General features: G+C 42.8%; 1 protein-coding gene across 1 annotated transcript; it reads left to right on the top strand.

Moving 5' to 3' along the window:
• Nucleotides 1-550: 550 nt before the first annotated feature.
• LOC118312596 (deleted in malignant brain tumors 1 protein-like) lies at nt 551-25,498 on the top strand. The gene is made up of 33 exons (XM_047333909.1): nt 551-642; nt 1,298-2,083; nt 2,257-2,694; nt 3,248-3,685; nt 3,958-4,272; nt 4,827-5,264; nt 5,537-5,851; nt 6,406-6,843; nt 7,116-7,430; nt 7,985-8,422; nt 8,695-9,009; nt 9,564-10,001; nt 10,274-10,588; nt 10,829-11,037; nt 11,926-12,074; nt 12,221-12,457; nt 12,575-12,734; nt 12,846-12,921; nt 13,024-13,039; nt 17,057-17,148; nt 17,681-18,466; nt 18,640-19,077; nt 19,350-19,664; nt 20,218-20,655; nt 20,928-21,242; nt 21,796-22,233; nt 22,506-22,820; nt 23,060-23,268; nt 24,157-24,305; nt 24,453-24,689; nt 24,807-24,966; nt 25,078-25,153; nt 25,258-25,498. Exons 1-33 carry the CDS (start codon nt 567-569, stop codon nt 25,275-25,277), a joined length of 9,900 nt encoding a protein of 3,299 aa, XP_047189865.1. The 5' UTR covers nt 551-566; the 3' UTR covers nt 25,278-25,498.
• Nucleotides 25,499-25,815: the final 317 nt, after the last annotated feature.

Here is a 25,815-nt window from a genome sequence, read left to right as displayed (position 1 = left end):
GTCAATTGTGAGATGCCGTTAAATGCAGGTGGACCTTGAGTTTAATTTATTTGTCGAAACGACTTATCCTTCCAACGTGAGGAATAATGTTTGTGTTCATCTACAAACGATCGGTCCCAGCTGTTGACAGAAGTTGGTTAACCTGTGAGAACCAAGAGGTCTCCATCATGTTTCAACACCGACCTGAATGACAGAAGAACCATAAAATATATTGACACAGGTTTTTTTTTATTTGTGTGCCAGTTATGTTTGAATGGATCCTTTTGTTTCATTTTGCTTAATAAGTAACACTTTTGATGTCAGGTCCTATTGAACCAGTGCACATTTATAAATTTCACTAATGGTCTCTTTGCATTGTCCTCTGCACCACGTGACAACCCTATATAGTCTCACGCTCTTACTCACTGAGCACCTTTTTTTTAAACTTGTCACTGACTGCTGGATTCCCACACTCTCTCGAAGGTAAGCACAAAGACTGGAAAAGTAAGGAATTTCCTAATAACCATAATTTGAAGATATGATTTTTATACTTCTCTCTTGTCTTTTTGAGCAAGTGTGTGTCGTGGATGTGGTCTATGATGGGGAAGCCCGCGGGTTTGCTGTTGCTCCTAATTTTACAGTTTTTTAAAGGAGGCAATCCAGGTAAGACAACTGTTATTTTGTCACATATTTACAGTGAAATTTAACTTACACCTTTTATTGGGGGGGGTCTTTTTTTGTTTCTTTGTTTTATTTCTTCTTCTTTTTGTTGCACGTGTGGATTGCCTCCAGTTAAACAACAAATTAAATAGTTCCCTGAATGTATTTACACTCAGAGACACGCAAGCACATAGACACACGTACACACACGCACACACACACACACACACACACACACATAATTATGACCTTGTTTACCTTACATTTTCTCAGTGATTCCATCTAATTTCTCCTTAAGTTACTAATCCTAAGATAACATTTTAGTTGACATACAATCTTAATTACCTATTCCATGGATTTATTATATAGTTCTAGTATTTTTAGACCACTTCAAACCACACGTTCATTCTTTAACCATGTCCTTGCAAATTCTACAGATTTTTTTAAATTTGAGAAATGAAAATCTCACACCAGACGTTATCCACCAGTCTTCTGTGCAATTGGACTCACAGAAGACCAAAGCACAAATCCTGTCACATTACAAAAGTTTAGTTAATTTCTGTCAGTTGCATAGTACTGGATTTGTGCCATTTCCTTTTGGGACAGCGACTAAAAATGTGCAACAGCATGGATCAAACAATGTCCATACATTTCACAGGGACACCTGTCTCGAGCTGTGATTCGTGTCATGATGAAGCCACGTGCCGGGAGTCACGAGAAAGAGGAGACACCTTTAGTAGCCAGGCTCTCTCTTGTGTCTGTAAAGATGGCTTCGTAGGTGATGGTCTCACCTGCTACAATACAAAACTGTGCAGTGACTCTTCTTGCTGTGGCCAAGGTTATCACTGGTCACCAGACAGGGGCTGTGTAGAAACTGACGAGTGCTCCCTCCCAGACTCACCATGCGTGCCACCTCAGGTGTGCCATAACACACCAGGCTCTTTCAAATGCCTGGAGCCGTCCCCCAACACCAGATCTGTCCTCTCTCCCCAATCTGTCCAGTTTCAGTGTGGAGGCACTGCTTGCCCAATAGGCATGGACTGCATCAGTAATAGTGTGACTGCACGCTGTGCTGACCCCTGTGAGCACTACACTGTACTGCAAGATGACTGGCGTTCAACAAATAACACAATGAATCAGATCACACGCTGTGATAGAGATATTAACTGGCAAGGCTGGTATCGCCTGTTTCTGGGGCAAATTAGTGCTCACATTCCAGAGAGGTGCGTAGGGATAAACAGGTGTGGGACCCATGCTCCCATGTGGATAACAGAACCTAATCCCACACAGTCAGATGCAATTGTAAGTCGCGCTGTTTGTAATGCCTGGACCAACAACTGCTGCTATTTTAACTCACACACCATCCAAGTCAAGCTCTGCTATGGAAACTATTATGTCTACAAACTACTGAAGCCATCCACATGTAATCTTGCCTACTGTGCAGGTATTGTTCCATTTGAAACATTTTTACAATGTGACAGAAATGTAATTTTACCATTGAATCCACAAATTCAAGTATTTAGTAAATTTACTGTCCTCTTGTTCATACATTCAAATAACAATTTATGTACAAAAACGTCATAGCGTCAGTACAGTAATATTTTTCATTGTGAACAGAGTTGGACAAAACAGATATTGCAGTTTCTTCAACCACACCTGATCGAACACCTCAGACCTCCGCTGCTCAGGACACAACTGGCATCACTCAAATAACAGCAGTGGACAACAGCACAACAGTTGAGGGACAGGTCCGCCTGGCCAATGGAGGAAACAGCTCCTGCTCTGGCAGAGTAGAGATCTTCCTCCGTGGACAGTGGGGGACGGTGTGTGACGACGCCTGGGACCTGAATGATGCCAATGTAGTGTGCAGACAGCTGGGCTGTGGCAGGGCTCGTTCTGCACTGCAAAATGCTGCTTATGGACAGGGCAGTGGACCCATCTGGTTGGACGATGTCAGTTGTTCAGGAAGGGAACCATCGATAACAGACTGCAGACATCAAGGGTTTGGGGTCCACAACTGTGGTCACAATGAAGATGCCAGCATCATATGTGAAGGTAAATGTTTATACTTATTGTTTTGGAGCACAATAAGTCATATCTACAGTGAAAGTTAGGTTTATGTCAAGAACGTGAACAGAGTTTTGTGGCTAATGCTGACATAGTCTGTTCTATCTTTAACCAGAATGTCACTCAGTAGAGGGAAACCTCAGTCAAGGTCAAACCATCCTAAACATGATTGTGTAGTTCTTATTGTGGATTTAAAAAGAAAAGAGGAAGTGGTCTGATAACCTAAACTATTCATTTGTCATACGAAAAGTTTTGAAAAGTGAAAAAAAATATCCCTGGATCTACAATACCCATCAATATGCATGTGCACCAAAATTTGGTGGGTTCTTCTCAGCGCCAGGCCCCATCCCTCCACCAAGTTTGGTGGATATCAGTTTTGTAGTTTTTGCGTTATCCCGCTAACAAATACATCAACAAACAGACTTGGGTGAAAACAAAACCACCATGGCAGAAGAAATAAAGAAAGAGTGTTGTCCTCATCGATGCTGATGGAGGTGCAGGTTGTTGTTGTCTTGTTGGTTGACATAGACTTTTCTGACAGTTAATCCAGGACCAAACACCACAGTTTCACCAACCACACCTGATCCAGAATCTCAGACCTCTGCTGCTCAGGACACAACTGGCATCCCTCAAACAACAGCAGTGGACAACAGCACAACAGTTGAGGGACAGGTCCGCCTGGCCAATGGAGGAAACAGCTCCTGCTCTGGCAGAGTAGAGATCTTCCTCCGTGGACAGTGGGGGACGGTATGTGATGATGCCTGGGGCCTGGTTGATGCTCAGGTGGTGTGTAGACAGCTGGGCTGTGGGAGGGTCCTGTCAGCACCTCTAAGTGCCCGTTTTGGACCGGGCAGAGGGCCCATCTGGTTGGATGATGTCACATGCACCGGCAGCGAATCAAAGCTCACCGAGTGTCGCCACCGAGGGATTGGATCTCACAACTGTGCTCACAGTGAGGATGCTGGTGTCGTCTGTGAAGGTAAGTGCTGATTTGCAGAGGCTAAAGCCAATGAAGTATCACTGTCTTAAAGAGTGTCAGTGGTGTAACATTTAGCTGAGAGGATTTCAGTGAGCATCTTTAACAGAAATAGGAAATATGTTTCTTTTATCTCAAGGCTCTTCCATTCGTCTGTCATTTTAAACAGAAAGCTGTTGTGTGTAGTTTTCTAATAATAAATCATTGTCTTAATAAAGTCTGTCTTTCACCTGTGTCTCTATTCAAGACCATAATGTTGCTTGTGTTTCTCTTAGCTGGTTCTCCAGTGAGGCTGGTCAACTCTATCAACCGCTGCTCTGGCAGAGTGGAGATCTACCATGCTGGACAGTGGGGGACGGTGTGTGACGACGCCTGGGACCTGAATGATGCCAATGTAGTGTGCAGACAGCTGGGCTGTGGCAGGGCTCGTTCTGCACTGCAAAATGCTGCTTATGGACAGGGCAGTGGACCCATCTGGTTGGACGATGTCAGTTGTTCAGGAAGGGAACCATCGATAACAGACTGCAGACATCAAGGGTTTGGGGTCCACAACTGTGGTCACAATGAAGATGCCAGCATCATATGTGAAGGTAAATGTTTATACTTATTGTTTTGGAGCACAATAAGTCATATCTACAGTGAAAGTTAGGTTTATGTCAAGAACGTGAACAGAGTTTTGTGGCTAATGCTGACATAGTCTGTTCTATCTTTAACCAGAATGTCACTCAGTAGAGGGCAAACCTCAGTCAAGGTCAAATAATCCTAAACATGATTGTGTAGTTCTTATTGTGGATTTAAAAAGAAAAGAGGAAGTGGTCTGATAACCTAAACTATTCATTTGTCATACGAAAAGTTTTGAAAAGTGAAAAAAAATATCCCTGGATCTACAATACCCATCAATCTGCATGTCCACCAAAATTTGGTGGGTTCTTCTCAGCGCCAGGCCCCATCCCTCCACCAAGTTTGGTGGATATCAGTTTTGTAGTTTTTGCGTTATCCCGCTAACAAATACATCAACAAACAGACTTGGGTGAAAACAAAACCACCATGGCAGAAGAAATAAAGAAAGAGTGTTGTCCTCATCGATGCTGATGGAGGTGCAGGTTGTTGTTGTCTTGTTGGTTGACATAGACTTTTCTGACAGTTAATCCAGGACCAAACACCACAGTTTCACCAACCACACCTGATCCAGAATCTCAGACCTCTGCTGCTCAGGACACAACTGGCATCCCTCAAACAACAGCAGTGGACAACAGCACAACAGTTGAGGGACAGGTCCGCCTGGCCAATGGAGGAAACAGCTCCTGCTCTGGCAGAGTAGAGATCTTCCTCCGTGGACAGTGGGGGACGGTATGTGATGATGCCTGGGGCCTGGTTGATGCTCAGGTGGTGTGTAGACAGCTGGGCTGTGGGAGGGTCCTGTCAGCACCTCTAAGTGCCCGTTTTGGACCGGGCAGAGGGCCCATCTGGTTGGATGATGTCACATGCACCGGCAGCGAATCAAAGCTCACCGAATGTCGCCACCGAGGGATTGGATCTCACAACTGTGCTCACAGTGAGGATGCTGGTGTCGTCTGTGAAGGTAAGTGCTGATTTGCAGAGGCTAAAGCCAATGAAGTCTCACTGTCTTAAAGAGTGTCAGTGGTGTAACATTTAGCTGAGAGGATTTCAGTGAGCATCTTTAACAGAAATAGGAAATATGTATCTTTTATCTCAAGGCTCTTCAATGCGTTTGTCATTTTAAACAGAAAGCTGTTGTGTGTAGTTTTCTAATAATAAATCATTGTCTTAATAAAGTCTGTCTTTCACCTGTGTCTCTATTCAAGACCATAATGTTGCTTGTGTTTCTCTTAGCTGGTTCTCCAGTGAGGCTGGTCAACTCTATCAACCGCTGCTCTGGCAGAGTGGAGATCTACCATGCTGGACAGTGGGGGACGGTGTGTGACGACGCCTGGGACCTGAATGATGCCAATGTAGTGTGCAGACAGCTGGGCTGTGGCAGGGCTCGTTCTGCACTGCAAAATGCTGCTTATGGACAGGGCAGTGGACCCATCTGGTTGGACGATGTCAGTTGTTCAGGAAGGGAACCATCGATAACAGACTGCAGACATCAAGGGTTTGGGGTCCACAACTGTGGTCACAATGAAGATGCCAGCATCATATGTGAAGGTAAATGTTTATACTTATTGTTTTGGAGCACAATAAGTCATATCTACAGTGAAAGTTAGGTTTATGTCAAGAACGTGAACAGAGTTTTGTGGCTAATGCTGACATAGTCTGTTCTATCTTTAACCAGAATGTCACTCAGTAGAGGGCAAACCTCAGTCAAGGTCAAATAATCCTAAACATGATTGTGTAGTTCTTATTGTGGATTTAAAAAGAAAAGAGGAAGTGGTCTGATAACCTAAACTATTCATTTGTCATACGAAAAGTTTTGAAAAGTGAAAAAAAATATCCCTGGATCTACAATACCCATCAATCTGCATGTCCACCAAAATTTGGTGGGTTCTTCTCAGCGCCAGGCCCCATCCCTCCACCAAGTTTGGTGGATATCAGTTTTGTAGTTTTTGCGTTATCCCGCTAACAAATACATCAACAAACAGACTTGGGTGAAAACAAAACCACCATGGCAGAAGAAATAAAGAAAGAGTGTTGTCCTCATCGATGCTGATGGAGGTGCAGGTTGTTGTTGTCTTGTTGGTTGACATAGACTTTTCTGACAGTTAATCCAGGACCAAACACCACAGTTTCACCAACCACACCTGATCCAGAATCTCAGACCTCTGCTGCTCAGGACACAACTGGCATCCCTCAAACAACAGCAGTGGACAACAGCACAACAGTTGAGGGACAGGTCCGCCTGGCCAATGGAGGAAACAGCTCCTGCTCTGGCAGAGTAGAGATCTTCCTCCGTGGACAGTGGGGGACGGTATGTGATGATGCCTGGGGCCTGGTTGATGCTCAGGTGGTGTGTAGACAGCTGGGCTGTGGGAGGGTCCTGTCAGCACCTCTAAGTGCCCGTTTTGGACCGGGCAGAGGGCCCATCTGGTTGGATGATGTCACATGCACCGGCAGCGAATCAAAGCTCACCGAGTGTCGCCACCGAGGGATTGGATCTCACAACTGTGCTCACAGTGAGGATGCTGGTGTCGTCTGTGAAGGTAAGTGCTGATTTGCAGAGGCTAAAGCCAATGAAGTATCACTGTCTTAAAGAGTGTCAGTGGTGTAACATTTAGCTGAGAGGATTTCAGTGAGCATCTTTAACAGAAATAGGAAATATGTATCTTTTATCTCAAGGCTCTTCAATGCGTTTGTCATTTTAAACAGAAAGCTGTTGTGTGTAGTTTTCTAATAATAAATCATTGTCTTAATAAAGTCTGTCTTTCACCTGTGTCTCTATTCAACACCATAATGTTGCTTGTATTTCTCTTAGCTGGTTCTCCAGTGAGGCTGGTCAACTCTATCAACCGCTGCTCTGGCAGAGTGGAGATCTACCATGCTGGACAGTGGGGGACGGTGTGTGACGACGCCTGGGACCTGAATGATGCCAATGTAGTGTGCAGACAGCTGGGCTGTGGCAGGGCTCGTTCAGCACTGCAAAATGCTGCTTATGGACAGGGCAGTGGACCCATCTGGTTGGACGATGTCAGTTGTTCAGGAAGGGAACCATCGATAACAGACTGCAGACATCAAGGGTTTGGGGTCCACAACTGTGGTCACAATGAAGATGCCAGCATCATATGTGAAGGTAAATGTTTATACTTACTGTTTTGGAGCACAATAAGTCATATCTACAGTGAAAGTTAGGTTTATGTCAAGAACGTGAACAGAGTTTTGTGGCTAATGCTGACATAGTCTGTTCTATCTTTAACCAGAATGTCACTCAGTAGAGGGCAAACCTCAGTCAAGGTCAAATAATCCTAAACATGATTGTGTAGTTCTTATTGTGGATTTAAAAAGAAAAGAGGAAGTGGTCTGATAACCTAAACTATTCATTTGTCATACGAAAAGTTTTGAAAAGTGAAAAAAAATATCCCTGGATCTACAATACCCATCAATCTGCATGTCCACCAAAATTTGGTGGGTTCTTCTCAGCGCCAGGCCCCATCCCTCCACCAAGTTTGGTGGATATCAGTTTTGTAGTTTTTGCGTTATCCCGCTAACAAATACATCAACAAACAGACTTGGGTGAAAACAAAACCACCATGGCAGAAGAAATAAAGAAAGAGTGTTGTCCTCATCGATGCTGATGGAGGTGCAGGTTGTTGTTGTCTTGTTGGTTGACATAGACTTTTCTGACAGTTAATCCAGGACCAAACACCACAGTTTCACCAACCACACCTGATCCAGAATCTCAGACCTCTGCTGCTCAGGACACAACTGGCATCCCTCAAACAACAGCAGTGGACAACAGCACAACAGTTGAGGGACAGGTCCGCCTGGCCAATGGAGGAAACAGCTCCTGCTCTGGCAGAGTAGAGATCTTCCTCCGTGGACAGTGGGGGACGGTATGTGATGATGCCTGGGGCCTGGTTGATGCTCAGGTGGTGTGTAGACAGCTGGGCTGTGGGAGGGTCCTGTCAGCACCTCTAAGTGCCCGTTTTGGACCGGGCAGAGGGCCCATCTGGTTGGATGATGTCACATGCACCGGCAGCGAATCAAAGCTCACCGAATGTCGCCACCGAGGGATTGGATCTCACAACTGTGCTCACAGTGAGGATGCTGGTGTCGTCTGTGAAGGTAAGTGCTGATTTGCAGAGGCTAAAGCCAATGAAGTCTCACTGTCTTAAAGAGTGTCAGTGGTGTAACATTTAGCTGAGAGGATTTCAGTGAGCATCTTTAACAGAAATAGGAAATATGTATCTTTTATCTCAAGGCTCTTCAATGCGTTTGTCATTTTAAACAGAAAGCTGTTGTGTGTAGTTTTCTAATAATAAATCATTGTCTTAATAAAGTCTGTCTTTCACCTGTGTCTCTATTCAAGACCATAATGTTGCTTGTATTTCTCTTAGCTGGTTCTCCAGTGAGGCTGGTCAACTCTATCAACCGCTGCTCTGGCAGAGTGGAGATCTACCATGCTGGACAGTGGGGGACGGTGTGTGACGACGCCTGGGACCTGAATGATGCCAATGTAGTGTGCAGACAGCTGGGCTGTGGCAGGGCTCGTTCTGCACTGCAAAATGCTGCTTATGGACAGGGCAGTGGACCCATCTGGTTGGACGATGTCAGTTGTTCAGGAAGGGAACCATCGATAACAGACTGCAGACATCAAGGGTTTGGGGTCCACAACTGTGGTCACAATGAAGATGCCAGCATCATATGTGAAGGTAAATGTTTATACTTACTGTTTTGGAGCACAATAAGTCATATCTACAGTGAAAGTTAGGTTTATGTCAAGAACGTGAACAGAGTTTTGTGGCTAATGCTGACATAGTCTGTTCTATCTTTAACCAGAATGTCACTCAGTAGAGGGCAAACCTCAGTCAAGGTCAAATAATCCTAAACATGATTGTGTAGTTCTTATTGTGGATTTAAAAAGAAAAGAGGAAGTGGTCTGATAACCTAAACTATTCATTTGTCATACGAAAAGTTTTGAAAAGTGAAAAAAAATATCCCTGGATCTACAATACCCATCAATCTGCATGTCCACCAAAATTTGGTGGGTTCTTCTCAGCGCCAGGCCCCATCCCTCCACCAAGTTTGGTGGATATCAGTTTTGTAGTTTTTGCGTTATCCCGCTAACAAATACATCAACAAACAGACTTGGGTGAAAACAAAACCACCATGGCAGAAGAAATAAAGAAAGAGTGTTGTCCTCATCGATGCTGATGGAGGTGCAGGTTGTTGTTGTCTTGTTGGTTGACATAGACTTTTCTGACAGTTAATCCAGGACCAAACACCACAGTTTCACCAACCACACCTGATCCAGAATCTCAGACCTCTGCTGCTCAGGACACAACTGGCATCCCTCAAACAACAGCAGTGGACAACAGCACAACAGTTGAGGGACAGGTCTGCCTGGCCAATGGAGGAAACAGCTCCTGCTCTGGCAGAGTAGAGATCTTCCTCCGTGGACAGTGGGGGACGGTATGTGATGATGCCTGGGGCCTGGTTGATGCTCAGGTGGTGTGTAGACAGCTGGGCTGTGGGAGGGTCCTGTCAGCACCTCTAAGTGCCCGTTTTGGACCGGGCAGAGGGCCCATCTGGTTGGATGATGTCACATGCACTGGCAGCGAATCAAAGCTCACCGAGTGTCGCCACCGAGGGATTGGATCTCACAACTGTAATCATTATAAAGATGCTGGTGTCGTCTGTGAAGGTAAGTGCTGATTTGTAGAGGCTAAAGCCAATGAAGTCTCACTGTCTTAAAGAGTGTCAGTGGTGTAACATTTAGCTGAGAGGATTTCAGTGAGCATCTTTAACAGAAATAGGAAATATGTATCTTTTATCTCAAGGCTCTTCAATGCGTTTGTCATTTTAAACAGAAAGCTGTTGTGTGTAGTTTTCTAATAATAAATCATTGTCTTAATAAAGTCTGTCTTTCACCTGTGTCTCTATTCAAGACCATAATGTTGGTTGTGTTTCTCTTAGCTGGTTCTCCAGTGAGGCTGGTCAACTCTACCAACCGCTGCTCTGGCAGAGTGGAGATCTACCATGCTGGACAGTGGGGGACGGTGTGTGACGACGCCTGGGACCTGAATGATGCCAATGTAGTGTGCAGACAGCTGGGCTGTGGCAGGGCTCGTTCTGCACTGCAAAATGCTGCTTATGGACAGGGCAGTGGACCCATCTGGTTGGACGATGTCAGTTGTTCAGGAAGGGAACCATCGATAACAGACTGCAGACATCAAGGGTTTGGGGTCCACAACTGTGGTCACAATGAAGATGCCAGCATCATATGTGAAGGTAAATGTTTAAATTCATTGTTTAGCAGCACAATAATAATAACGGTAAAAGTCAGGCTTTAAATGTATGTTTACTGTTGTTTTTAAAGTGTTTTGAAATGATACTGTTAAATTGTTAAATAATTAAACATAGAGGTACAGGTTTATGGAAGTTCTTATAGAGGTTTCATCTGGTATTTATCATCCTATTTCATTTAGTGGAAACTTTGATTTGGTGACTTTCTTTCATCTTTTTCTTTAGTCCTGCATCCTCTACTCGAGACTACTCAGCTTATCTGTGGCCGGGAAAAACTCCAAATAGGGCTGAATTTGGCTGCTATAACATCCATGGGTTTGAACCCACACTCTGGAAACCTGGCAGTTGGCAACTGCTCCTGGGTCCGAGCGCATGGTGATGTTGTTTGGTACGAAGTGGAGGCACGGGTTGGTGCCTGTGGAAACAAACTGAGGGTAAAGACTTAACTACTTTAATTGGTGAACGCCTGATTGTCTAAAATTAATTCATCTTGCCCTTTTCTTTCTTCTGTTCTACCCTGTACATGCACTGCTTGAAACTTCGTCTGCTTTCAGCTCACTTAGATCGGCATTGCTACACTTTCGAACAGTATCTGCTGTGTTATATAAATCCTGGGTTAAACTCAGACAGTAAGCGTAGTGCTTCTACTGTTGTTGTCACAATTAACGTTGGTGGATAAAGGAGAAGAAGTTTTACAAAGTTTTATATATATATATTAAAACATTTTTTAAATAAAATCACTGCAACATGAGAAAGTTAAAGCAACTTCATAAATGTTATTGTCGCAAGAACTTGGTTCAGAGTTGCCTAGCTTCTCAGAGGTCTAACCAACGAATCACTCAAGGGTGAGTTCTGGTGGGGATTTTAAAGTACATCCGTCTCCCAGGTCTTGGTCCTTCTCTCCATTGCTGTAGGTGTTCACTTCACTTCTGTCCAAGTAGATCCTTGGTGAAATGACAGAGGTTTGTTACATCTGCTGCTCACTTTTCACAATTCTCGATGCACCTTTTCTGTGCAGAAGTTTGACATCATCATTCTCCTGATGTATTGTAACAGAAATCTGCTATGTTTGCATTATGATCCCCCCTTGTTCCTTGGTGCTGCCTTCTTCAACACATTGCAGCTTCTGGTCAGCTAATTCTTGTCTCCTGCATATTTTTGAACAATATGGCGTCCTGCTATCGACTTGTTCTTATGTCAAACCTTTCAGCAGCAATGGAAAGGATGGTTGACATTAAATAGTACCTTTGTGCTGCAACACTGCTGACTGTGCCCCCCTGTCATCATCCTGACTAACAATTTTGCCATCCTCTCTTTTTCAGACCAACCGCACACATGTTATCTACTCCAACAGTTTATTTATTTACCCAACAAATGTGTCCTTCGCCCGTCCTACGAGTCTTCCATTCTCCTGCGCTTATCCCCGCAACACAGACACCAGCCTGGATGTGGCTATCAGACCAATCCTCCCGTAAGTAGCTTTTGATTGAATTTGAATAAGACATCACTCACTATTCCACAAGAAACAAATGAAGGGATATAACAACAATTATTAGAAAGAAAAAACTAAGAAACAGACAAGGTTATCACAATAAAAAAAACATATTTTCTTGACAGGACGGCACCTGGCCTCTCAGGCTCAGGTACCAAAGCCAGAGCAACCATGACTCTATTCCGCAACTCCAACTTCACTGAGCCTTATCGATCAGGCTCGGTCAACCTTCCAGTGGGCTCACCTCTATATGTAGGCATTTCTGTGGTGGACCCAAGCTTTGCAGTTGTTCTGGAGGACTGCTATGCCACTCACTCATCAAACCCTGTTGATCCCACAAGATACTATTTCATCCAAAACAAGTATGTTTACTTCTTCACACTTAGCAGTTACTTTGTGGATTATAATGGAAATGGGAAAAAGACAAATTAATAGTGACGTATAAAGGCCCTGATGACTTGTTCCATCCTCATTGCCAGGTGTCCCACTGACCCCAGACAAGTGGCACTGGTTGAGAGCGGCTCATCCCGACAGGCTCGTTTCTCTGCCCTGTTGTTCCTGCGCCAGGGTGAATACAGAGACATTTATCTTCACTGCAGCCTCAGCCTGTGTGACCAGATGAGCTCCCACTGTGTTCCAGTAAGTCACACTTTACACTTTATCAGTAGTTTTGTCAATCAATAATCAAAGCCTTTTTTCACACCGGTTTTGATGGTATTGATTATTTGCCCTTTCCTTTACACCTCCTAGTATTGCAGACGTAGGACATATCGTTCTGTTTCCAGCTCTGTTCCTCTGAAGCCCCTCACCTTTGGACCAATAACTTGTGAGTATGATTTACAATCTGGTCTCAGGAATAATGTATCAACACAGTGATCGATTCACAGTGACTGACCACATTTTTCTACTCTTTTTTCTTTGTCTTCAGGGGACAAGTCACCCAAGTGAACTGGTAACATATAGTAATAACACATACATATTTCATATTGTGATATTATTGTGTGTGTTAGGATTTCTATTCCTAAATAAATAATAAAAACTTTTTTTATTGGCTATTACTAAACAACAATTAAAAAAGGATTCAAAATAAAGATCAAGGTCCCAATACTTTTCTTCCCTGTTTATTTTCTTTATTTTCTGTGTTCATGTATGTGTGTGTGTTGTATATAAATCCCCTTTTTTAATGTTAATACCCAAGTGATCTATCGTGTTCAACTTTAATTTAAATAATCTCAATTTGGTCCTTGTATTTCACCCTCTAGGCTAAACAGAAAGTGTTCCTAACACTTTGTAAAAAAGTGAACAGTCACTACATTCATTCTTTTCAGGAAACGAAAGGTTGCCTTAATCATCCTTTGTTGTAGTTGCATGTATGCACTTTCCATTTTGGTTAGAGCTCTGCTGTAAATATATATATATGTATGTTGAATCTCACATATAAATCAAGCAATCATTGGTCAAAATTGTCAAACACCTGCCGTATTTGTCCTCTGGAATCAAATCTGAAACAAACTCAGCCATGTCCAAAGGGGCAGACACAAAATAATTGTTTCTCCAGTATCTGAATCAGGTGAGAATGGCAAATGGAGTGTCTGATGAAACGCTCGTGTTTCATTTGTTCAAGAATTGCTCTCTGCAGAACTGGTATTTTCTGAGGCAGAGATGCATAAACCTCTCAGGTTACACAGCAACATCCCCATTATGCAGAGTTTTCATGTTTCGTAACAAACGCATCTATTAAATCTGTTGATTCACTGGGACTATTTACATTTTAACGTACATTCATAAACAAAGCAATGGGATCAGGTTAGACATTTTTCAATTGATTGTGGATTCCATACATTAGGTTACATAGCTTGTCAAAGGCATCAACACACCAAGTGTAGCACCAATGAAATTTGGTAAAGATATGACAACATATAGTTGAGTTATGACAGTGTAAGCGACGTGGGTGTGTGACAGAAGGAATAAATCAGTCCAACACGTTCTGGCTTTTCCTCATAACTTTTAGTGAGCTAAGACATATAACAGTGCCCTCAACCACACCCGTCTCCCCGAACTACTCCGCTCACACTCTCTCTTTTTTTCTTCCCCCCTCATTTCAACCTATCTCCCACCTGTTCTGTTTATAGGCGCCCCCTAACTGAAATATCTGATATCCGAACATTTCTGTAACCACAACTATTGGTAAACAAGATCACTGTAATTCCATTACAACATACTAAACGTATTTATGCATAGCTCTGTCTGAACCTGTGTTTGCAAGTTTAGCTTGCATAACACATTTTAAATCTCGCAACAGTGTGATGTTAAATGCATAAAAATGTCGAAATGGCCGACTTCCGGTTGGGCAGAGCTAATGGCTGCCAGAGGCTTTTGTGTAGGTCCTGACATGATACAAGTGTCTACCAAATTTAGTTGCATGTGCCAAGTTTTGTGCGTGTTGAAGCATCCCTAACCCCTTAAAAAAAACTTCCTGTGTCACGGCAATTCATGCTTCGCCACAGTCACGCCTTTCGACTTAGATTGAAACCTTGAATAATCTGTAAGGTCTTTTCAATTTGTTGCCCAAGTTTGAGATGGTTCTGATTAACCACCTATGAGTTTGTTAAAGTACGACCCCTTAATTTAGCCATAAACAAACCACAATATTAAAGCCAAGGTGTTACTGTCTGTATGTGAGGTTGAGTAGGAATGCTGTCCACATCCATTTTGAACGACGTCTAACCCTCAAGGAGGTGTTTGAACGGCTTTGTTGCTCACTTTCATTTTGACTGAAGTTTCACATCAAGTACCAACTTCAAGTGTTATAAACTTAAATTAGGTTAATAAACATAATAGGGGAGTCAGATTAGAAATATTACATCATGGAAAAAAAAGTACAAGAGGGAGCCAGTTATGTTTGAATGGATCCTTTTGTTTCATTTTGATTAATAAGTAACTCTTTAGATGTCAGGTCATATTGAACCAGTGCCCATTTATGCGTTTCACCAATGATCTCTTTGCATTGTCTTCTGCACCACGAGACAGGCCTATATATTCTCACTGAGCACCTTTTTCAACTTGTCACTGACTGTGACCAAGGTGTTACTGTCTGTATGTGTATCTTGATAGTCCAAAACTACGTTAAAATGTACAGTTTGGGGTTTTAAAAAAAAGAGGACAATTTTTGGGAATCATCAGGCGCTCAGCACCCCTAAAGCTCTGATCCTAGAATCAGCCCTGCTCACAGTGCTATTAGGGTTCTCTTTGCGTCAGTGGTGTTGGAAAATTAGATAAAACGAAAGATTTATTTTAATATTTTTATAGCGCTGTGAGTCAAAATCTGTGGCAACAACAAGTTTGTCCAGATGTGTCAATCATTTTTAAGTGTCCTCTTGAAACACTCAGACAAACTACCTCCATTTACTGGCAGTCTATTTCCCATTGACCAAGTGTCACCCTCTTTCCCATCATAAGAAGTTACTGCACTTTGAACCTGCCAAACTTTACTCTGGAAATGATTGTGCAATCTCCCAGATTACAACACAAAATCACCATTGCACAAAGATATCGGACCAGACGTCTTATACTATGTTTCATGTTTTATTGGACATTTTGCTTGAGGAAATAATGGAAGTTTTGAAAAATATTATATTACCGAAATACATATTTTTACCAACTGTTTAACTATAGTTTATAGTTGAGCTGCTAGAGACCAAATCTGAATTTACAGAATAGCAATTTGAAACTGATTGAATTATATTACAAAGCCATATCAACTACGGATTTTTAGTGAATAAAAAGTTTATATTTTCATGTGTGTACATGTGTGTGTCTTTACATGCAGGAATGTTGGTGCTTTAGTGAACCTGCACAATTGTACATTTGACCAGAAAATATGTGTGTATCAAAATTCTATCAGATTGTCATGAATTTAAAAGGGAAGTAATCTCAACAGAATAACTGAAAAATCTAGTTGAGTCTTCACAGGACCATTTGCCCCAAAAAATGTGTTGGTCCCTCTGTGCTTTGTACTGTTTGTTTATAAAGTATTACTGTTTTGAGTTACGGAAGGCTCAGAGAGACTTAGCTTTTACTTTAAGATAATATAGGATTGTTCACATTTTTTATATGGACCTTGAAAACCTTTTTTAAAAAATCGCTGACCAAACAGACCATATCAGCTGTCTGCAAAATCATCGAGTCAGAGGATGAGTCGCGGGAAGATTATGAAGGACGTTGAAATCTGACACAGCGACGACCGCTGAACACAGACGAGAGCCTTTCACTACCATAAGCATCAAAAAAACATGACAAAAATCAAAACACCCACCCAAGTCTGCTCTTTAGATGTCAGGTCATATTGAACCAGTGCCCATTTATGCGTTTCACCAATGATCTCTTTGCATTGTCTTCTGCACCACGAGACAGGCCTATATATTCTCACTGAGCACCTTTTTCAACTTGTCACTGACTGCTGGATTCCCAGGTTGAGTAGGAATGCTGTCCACATCCATTTTGAACGACGTCTAACCCTCAAGGAGGTGTTTGAACGGCTTTGTTGCTCACTTTCATTTTGACTGAAGTTTCACATCAAGTACCAACTTCAAGTGTTATAAACTTAAATTAGGTTAATAAACATAATAGGGGAGTCAGATTAGAAATATTACATCATGGACAAAAATTACAAGAGGGAGCCGGTTATGTCTGAATAGATCCTTCTGTTTCATTTTGATTAATAAGTAACTCTTTTGATGTCGGGTCATATTGAACCAGTGCCCATTTATGCATTTCATCAATGATCTCTTTGCATTGTCCAGACAGGCCTATATATTCTCACTGAGCACCTTTTTCAACTTGTCACTGACTGCTGGATTCCCACACACTCTCTCAAAGGTAAGCACAAAGACTGGCGAAGTAAGGAATTTCCTTATAATGATAATTTGAGGATATGATTTTTATACTTTTGTCTTTTTCAGCAAGTGTGTGTCGTGGATGTGGTCTATGATGGGGATGCCTGGGGGTTTGCTGTTGCTTCTAATTTTGCAGTTTTTTACAGGAGGCAATTCAGGTAAGACAACTGTTATTATGTCATCTTGGGTTAAATATCATCGCATATATTTACTCTGAAATGTAACTTCTACCTTTGAGGGGGGGAAATTATTTTTTGTTTCTTTGTTTTTTTTCCCCCTTTTTGTACCACATGTTGATGGGCTCAAATTAAATGACTAATTAAATAGTTCCCTGAATGTATTACCACACAGAGACGCACGCACACCCACGTACACACACAAACATACACATAATTGACCTTGTTTACGTTAAATTTTCTCAGTGATTCCATCTAATTCCTCCTTAAGTTGCTAAACTGAGATAATCTTTTATTTGACACAAAATCTTAACTACACATTCATTCTTTAACCATGTCCTTGCAAATTCTACTGATTTCTATACAATGTTTTAATATCAGAAAGGAAAATCTCACACTAGATGTTATCCATCAGTTGTCTGTGCAATTGTACTCACAGAAGACTAAAACACAAATACTGTTTCCTTTTGGGAAAGCTACTATAAATGTGCTAAAATGTCCATACATTTCACAGGGACACCTGTCTCCAGCTGTGATTCGTGTCATGATGAAGCCACGTGCCTGGAGTCACGAGAAAGAAGAGACACCTTTAGTAGCCAGGCTCTCTCTTGTGTCTGTAAAGATGGCTTCGTAGGTGATGGTCTCACCTGCTACAATACAAAACTGTGCAGTGACTCTTCTTGCTGTGGCCAAGGTTATCACTGGTCACCAGACAGGGGCTGTGTAGAAACTGACGAGTGCTCCCTCCCAGACTCACCATGCGTGCCACCTCAGGTGTGCCATAACACACCAGGCTCTTTCAAATGCCTGGAGCCGTCCCCCAACACCAGATCTGTCCTCTCTCCCCAATCTGTCCAGTTTCAGTGTGGAGGCACTGCTTGCCCAATAGGCATGGACTGCATCAGTAATAGTGTGACTGCACGCTGTGCTGACCCCTGTGGGCACTACACTGTACTGCAAGATGACTGGCGTTCAACAAATAACACAATGAATCAGATCACACGCTGTGATAGAGATATTAACTGGCAAGGCTGGTATCGCCTGTTTCTGGGGCAAATCAGTGCTCACATTCCAGAGAGGTGCGTAGGGATAAACAGGTGTGGGACCCATGCTCCCATGTGGATAACAGAACCTAATCCCACACAGTCAGATGCAATTGTAAATCGCACTGTTTGTAATGCCTGGACCAACAACTGCTGCTATTTTAACTCACACACCATCCAAGTCAAGCTCTGCTATGGAAACTATTATGTCTACAAACTACTGAAGCCATCCACATGTAATCTTGCCTACTGTGCAGGTATTGTTCCATTTGAAACATTTTTACACTGTGACAGAAATGTAATTTTACCATTGAATCCACAAATTCAAGTATTTAGTAAATTTACTGTCCTCTTGTTCATACATTCAAATAACAATTTATGTACAAAAACGTCATAGCGTCAGTACAGTAATATTTTTCATTGTGAACAGAGTTGGACAGAACAGATATTGCAGTTTCTTCAACCACACCTGATCGAACACCTCAGACCTCCGCTGCTCAGGACACAACTGGCATCACTCAAACAACAGCAGTGGACAACAGCACAACAGTTGAGGGACAGGTCCGCCTGGCCAATGGAGGAAACAGCTCCTGCTCTGGCAGAGTAGAGATCTTCCTCCGTGGACAGTGGGGGACGGTATGTGATGATGCCTGGGGCCTGGTTGATGCTCAGGTGGTGTGTAGACAGCTGGGCTGTGGGAGGGTCCTGTCAGCACCTCTAAGTGCCCGTTTTGGACCGGGCAGAGGGCCCATCTGGTTGGATGATGTCACATGCACCGGCAGCGAATCAAAGCTCACCGAGTGTCGCCACCGAGGGATTGGATCTCACAACTGTGCTCACAGTGAGGATGCTGGTGTCGTCTGTGAAGGTAAGTGCTGATTTGCAGAGGCTAAAGCCAATGAAGTATCACTGTCTTAAAGAGTGTCAGTGGTGTAACATTTAGCTGAGAGGATTTCAGTGAGCATCTTTAACAGAAATAGGAAATATGTATCTTTTATCTCAAGGCTCTTCAATGCGTTTGTCATTTTAAACAGAAAGCTGTTGTGTGTAGTTTTCTAATAATAAATCATTGTCTTAATAAAGTCTGTCTTTCACCTGTGTCTCTATTCAACACCATAATGTTGCTTGTATTTCTCTTAGCTGGTTCTCCAGTGAGGCTGGTCAACTCTATCAACCGCTGCTCTGGCAGAGTGGAGATCTACCATGCTGGACAGTGGGGGACGGTGTGTGACGACGCCTGGGACCTGAATGATGCCAATGTAGTGTGCAGACAGCTGGGCTGTGGCAGGGCTCGTTCTGCACTGCAAAATGCTGCTTATGGACAGGGCAGTGGACCCATCTGGTTGGACGATGTCAGTTGTTCAGGAAGGGAACCATCGATAACAGACTGCAGACATCAAGGGTTTGGGGTCCACAACTGTGGTCACAATGAAGATGCCAGCATCATATGTGAAGGTAAATGTTTATACTTATTGTTTGGAGCACAATAAGTCATATCTACAGTGAAAGTTAGGTTTATGTCAAGAACGTGAACAGAGTTTTGTGGCTAATGCTGACATAGTCTGTTCTATCTTTAACCAGAATGTCACTCAGTAGAGGGCAAACCTCAGTCAAGGTCAAACCATCCTAAACATGATTGTGTAGTTCTTATTGTGGATTTAAAAAGAAAAGAGGAAGTGGTCTGATAACCTAAACTATTCATTTGTCATACGAAAAGTTTTGAAAAGTGAAAAAACGTATATCTGGATCTACAATACCCATCAATCTGCATGTGCACCAAAATTTGGTGGGTTCTTCTCAGCGCCAGGCCCCATCCCTCCACCAAGTTTGGTGGATATCAGTTTTGTAGTTTTTGCGTTATCCCGCTAACAAATACATCAACAAACAGACTTGGGTGAAAACAAAACCACCATGGCAGAAGAAATAAAGAAAGAGTGTTGTCCTCATCGATGCTGATGGAGGTGCAGGTTGTTGTTGTCTTGTTGGTTGACATAGACTTTTCTGACAGTTAATCCAGGACCAAACACCACAGTTTCACCAACCACACCTGATCCAGAATCTCAGACCTCTGCTGCTCAGGACACAACTGGCATCCCTCAAACAACAGCAGTGGACAACAGCACAACAGTTGAGGGACAGGTCCGCCTGGCCAATGGAGGAAACAGCTCCTGCTCTGGCAGAGTAGAGATCTTCCTCCGTGGACAGTGGGGGACGGTATGTGATGATGCCTGGGGCCTGGTTGATGCTCAGGTGGTGTGTAGACAGCTGGGCTGTGGGAGGGTCCTGTCAGCACCTCTAAGTGCCCGTTTTGGACCGGGCAGAGGGCCCATCTGGTTGGATGATGTCACATGCACCGGCAGCGAATCAAAGCTCACCGAGTGTCGCCACCGAGGGATTGGATCTCACAACTGTAATCATTATAAAGATGCTGGTGTCGTTTGTGAAGGTAAGTGCTGATTTGCAGAGGCTAAAGCCAATGAAGTATCACTGTCTTAAAGAGTGTCAGTGGTGTAACATTTAGCTGAGAGGATTTCAGTGAGCATCTTTAACAGAAATAGGAAATATGTATCTTTTATCTCAAGGCTCTTCAATGCGTTTGTCATTTTAAACAGAAAGCTGTTGTGTGTAGTTTTCTAATAATAAATCATTGTCTTAATAAAGTCTGTCTTTCACCTGTGTCTCTATTCAACACCATAATGTTGCTTGTATTTCTCTTAGCTGGTTCTCCAGTGAGGCTGGTCAACTCTATCAACCGCTGCTCTGGCAGAGTGGAGATCTACCATGCTGGACAGTGGGGGACGGTGTGTGACGACGCCTGGGACCTGAATGATGCCAATGTAGTGTGCAGACAGCTGGGCTGTGGCAGGGCTCGTTCTGCACTGCAAAATGCTGCTTATGGACAGGGCAGTGGACCCATCTGGTTGGACGATGTCAGTTGTTCAGGAAGGGAACCATCGATAACAGACTGCAGACATCAAGGGTTTGGGGTCCACAACTGTGGTCACAATGAAGATGCCAGCATCATATGTGAAGGTAAATGTTTATACTTATTGTTTGGAGCACAATAAGTCATATCTACAGTGAAAGTTAGGTTTATGTCAAGAACGTGAACAGAGTTTTGTGGCTAATGCTGACATAGTCTGTTCTATCTTTAACCAGAATGTCACTCAGTAGAGGGCAAACCTCAGTCAAGGTCAAACCATCCTAAACATGATTGTGTAGTTCTTATTGTGGATTTAAAAAGAAAAGAGGAAGTGGTCTGATAACCTAAACTATTCATTTGTCATACGAAAAGTTTTGAAAAGTGAAAAAACGTATATCTGGATCTACAATACCCATCAATCTGCATGTGCACCAAAATTTGGTGGGTTCTTCTCAGCGCCAGGCCCCATCCCTCCACCAAGTTTGGTGGATATCAGTTTTGTAGTTTTTGCGTTATCCCGCTAACAAATACATCAACAAACAGACTTGGGTGAAAACAAAACCACCATGGCAGAAGAAATAAAGAAAGAGTGTTGTCCTCATCGATGCTGATGGAGGTGCAGGTTGTTGTTGTCTTGTTGGTTGACATAGACTTTTCTGACAGTTAATCCAGGACCAAACACCACAGTTTCACCAACCACACCTGATCCAGAATCTCAGACCTCTGCTGCTCAGGACACAACTGGCATCCCTCAAACAACAGCAGTGGACAACAGCACAACAGTTGAGGGACAGGTCCGCCTGGCCAATGGAGGAAACAGCTCCTGCTCTGGCAGAGTAGAGATCTTCCTCCGTGGACAGTGGGGGACGGTATGTGATGATGCCTGGGGCCTGGTTGATGCTCAGGTGGTGTGTAGACAGCTGGGCTGTGGGAGGGTCCTGTCAGCACCTCTAAGTGCCCGTTTTGGACCAGGCAGAGGGCCCATCTGGTTGGATGATGTCACATGCACTGGCAGCGAATCAAAGCTCACCGAGTGTCGCCACCGAGGGATCGGATCTCACAACTGTAATCATTATAAAGATGCTGGTGTCGTCTGTGAAGGTAAGTGCTGATTTGTAGAGGCTAAAGCCAATGAAGTCTCACTGTCTTAAAGAGTGTCAGTGGTGTAACATTTAGCTGAGAGGATTTCAGTGAGCATCTTTAACAGAAATAGGAAATATGTATCTTTTATCTCAAGGCTCTTCAATGCGTTTGTCATTTTAAACAGAAAGCTGTTGTGTGTAGTTTTCTAATAATAAATCATTGTCTTATTGAAGTCTGTCTTTCACCTGTGTCTCTATTCAACACCATAATGTTGGTTGTGTTTCTCTTAGCTGGTTCTCCAGTGAGGCTGGTCAACTCTACCAACCGCTGCTCTGGCAGAGTGGAGATCTACCATGCTGGACAGTGGGGGACGGTGTGTGACGACGCCTGGGACCTGAATGATGCCAATGTAGTGTGCAGACAGCTGGGCTGTGGCAGGGCTCGTTCTGCACTGCAAAATGCTGCTTATGGACAGGGCAGTGGACCCATCTGGTTGGACGATGTCAGTTGTTCAGGAAGGGAACCATCGATAACAGACTGCAGACATCAAGGGTTTGGGGTCCACAACTGTGGTCACAATGAAGATGCCAGCATCATATGTGAAGGTAAATGTTTAAATTCATTGTTTAGCAGCACAATAATAATAACGGTAAAAGTCAGGCTTTAAATGTATGTTTACTGTTGTTTTTAAAGTGTTTTGAAATGATACTGTTAAATTGTTAAATAATTAAACATAGAGGTACAGGTTTATGGAAGTTCTTATACAGGTTTCATCTGGTATTTATCATCCTATTTCATTTAGTGGAAACTTTGATTTGGTGACTTTCTTTCATCTTTTCTTTAGTCCTGCATCCTCTATTCGAGACTACTCAGCTTATCTGTGGCCGGGAAAAACTCCAAATAGGGCTGAATTTGGCTGCTATAACATCCATGGGTTTGAACCCACACTCTGGAAACCTGGCAGTTGGCAACTGCTCCTGGGTCCGAGCGCATGGTGATGTTGTTTGGTACGAAGTGGAGGCACGGGTTGGTGCCTGTGGAAACAAACTGAGGGTAAAGACTTAACTACTTTAATTGGTGAACGCCTGATTGTCTAAAATTAATTCATGTTGCCCTTTTCTTTCTTCTGTTCTACCCTGTACATGCACTGCTTGAAACTTCGTCTGCTTTCAGCTCACTTAGATCGGCATTGCTACACTTTCGAACAGTATCTGCTGTGTTATATAAATCCTGGGTTAAACTCAGACAGTAAGCGTAGTGCTTCTACTGTTGTTGTCACAATTAACGTTGGTGGATAAAGGAGAAGAAGTTTTACAAAGTTTTATATATATATATTAAAACATTTTTTAAATAAAATCACTGCAACATGAGAAAGTTAAAGCAACTTCATAAATGTTATTGTCGCAAGAACTTGGTTCAGAGTTGCCTAGCTTCTCAGAGGTCTAACCAACGAATCACTCAAGGGTGAGTTCTGGTGGGGATTTTAAAGTACATCCGTCTCCCAGGTCTTGGTCCTTCTCTCCATTGCTGTAGGTGTTCACTTCACTTCTGTCCAAGTAGATCCTTGGTGAAATGACAGAGGTTTGTTACATCTGCTGCTCACTTTTCACAATTCTCGATGCACCTTTTCTGTGCAGAAGTTTGACATCATCATTCTCCTGATGTATTGTAACAGAAATCTGCTATGTTTGCATTATGATCCCCCCTTGTTCCTTGGTGCTGCCTTCTTCAACACATTGCAGCTTCTGGTCAGCTAATTCTTGTCTCCTGCATATTTTTGAACAATATGGCGTCCTGCTATCAACTTGTTCTTATGTCAAACCTTTCAGCAGCAATGGAAGGGATGGTTGACATTAAATAGTACCTTTGTGCTGCAACACTGCTGACTGTGCCCCCCTGTCATCATCCTGACTAACAATTTTGCCATCCTCTCTTTTTCAGACCAACCGCACACATGTTATCTACTCCAACAGTTTATTTATTTACCCAACAAATGTGTCCTTCGCCCGTCCTACGAGTCTTCCATTCTCCTGCGCTTATCCCCGCAACACAGACACCAGCCTGGATGTGGCTATCAGACCAATCCTCCCGTAAGTAGCTTTTGATTGAATTTGAATAAGACATCACTCACTATTCAACAAGAAACAAATGAAGGGATATAACAACAATTATTAGAAAGAAAAAAACTAAGAAACAGACAAGGTTATCACAATAAAAAAAACGTATTTTCTTGACAGGACGGCACCTGGCCTCTCAGGCTCAGGTACCAAAGCCAGAGCAACCATGACTCTATTCCGCAACTCCAACTTCACTGAGCCTTATCGATCAGGCTCGGTCAACCTTCCAGTGGGCTCACCTCTATATGTAGGCATTTCTGTGGTGGATCCAAGCTTTGCAGTTGTTCTGGAGGACTGCTATGCCACTCACTCATCAAACCCTGTTGATCCCACAAGATACTATTTCATCCAAAACAAGTATGTTTACTTCTTCACACTTAGCAGTTACTTTGTGGATTATAATGGAAATGGGAAAAAGACAAATTAATAGTGACGTATAAAGGCCCTGATGACTTGTTCCATCCTCATTGCCAGGTGTCCCACTGACCCCAGACAAGTGGCACTGGTTGAGAGCGGCTCATCCCGACAGGCTCGTTTCTCTGCCCTGTTGTTCCTGCACCAGGGTGAATACAGAGACATTTATCTTCACTGCAGCCTCAGCCTGTGTGACCAGATGAGCTCCCACTGTGTTCCAGTAAGTCACACTTTACACTTTATCAGTAGTTTTGTCAATCAATAATCAAAGCCTTTTTTCACACCGGTTTTGATGGTATTGATTATTTGCCCTTTCCTTTACACCTCCTAGTATTGCAGACGTAGGACATATCGTTCTGTTTCCAGCTCTGCTCCTCTGAAGCCCCTCACCTTTGGACCAATAACTTGTGAGTATGATTTACAATCTGGTCTCAGGAATAATGTCACAACACAGTGATCGATACAGAAAGACTGACCAAATTTTATAACTTTTTATTTTTTTTATTTTCAGGGGACAAGTCACCCAAGTGAGATGGTTACATATAGTAATAATAAATATTTCATTTTTTGATAATATTTGTTTTAAGATTTCTATTCATGAATAAATAATAAAAACATATTTTTGTTTGAAATTTTTAAAAATAAAAAGACACTAAAGGCGACAAAATAAAAATCAAGGTCCCAATACTTTTCTTCCCATTTGATCTATTGTGTTCAACTTTAATTAAATAAAAGAGTAAACAGTCATTACATTTACTGTTTCTTGGGAGTTGTGCTGTAAAGATATATATAGGACACCTGTATAAAAAAATGCATAGACCACTTCACAAACAGGAGCTGCTAATGCAGTAAGCTTTGTTTGGACAATGGTATTAGCCTTTGCTTTAAATCAATTGAAGACTTGGTATAGTAGTTACAGGTTCTGTGGGAGTCAAATCCCACCATCACATTAGTGCATTAAAGCATGGATCCGTCATAAACCTCTCAGGTTGCACAGCAACATCCCCATTATGCAGAGTATTCATAAGTCATAACAAACTCATCTATTAAATCTGTTGATTCACTTGGA

This window comes from Scophthalmus maximus, chromosome 8 (genome assembly GCF_022379125.1).
Source record: "Scophthalmus maximus strain ysfricsl-2021 chromosome 8, ASM2237912v1, whole genome shotgun sequence".
Taxonomy (NCBI): Eukaryota; Metazoa; Chordata; class Actinopteri; order Pleuronectiformes; family Scophthalmidae; genus Scophthalmus; species Scophthalmus maximus.
The sequence above is the reverse complement of the archived record's forward strand: the minus strand, read 5'-3'. Positions and strand labels throughout refer to the sequence as shown.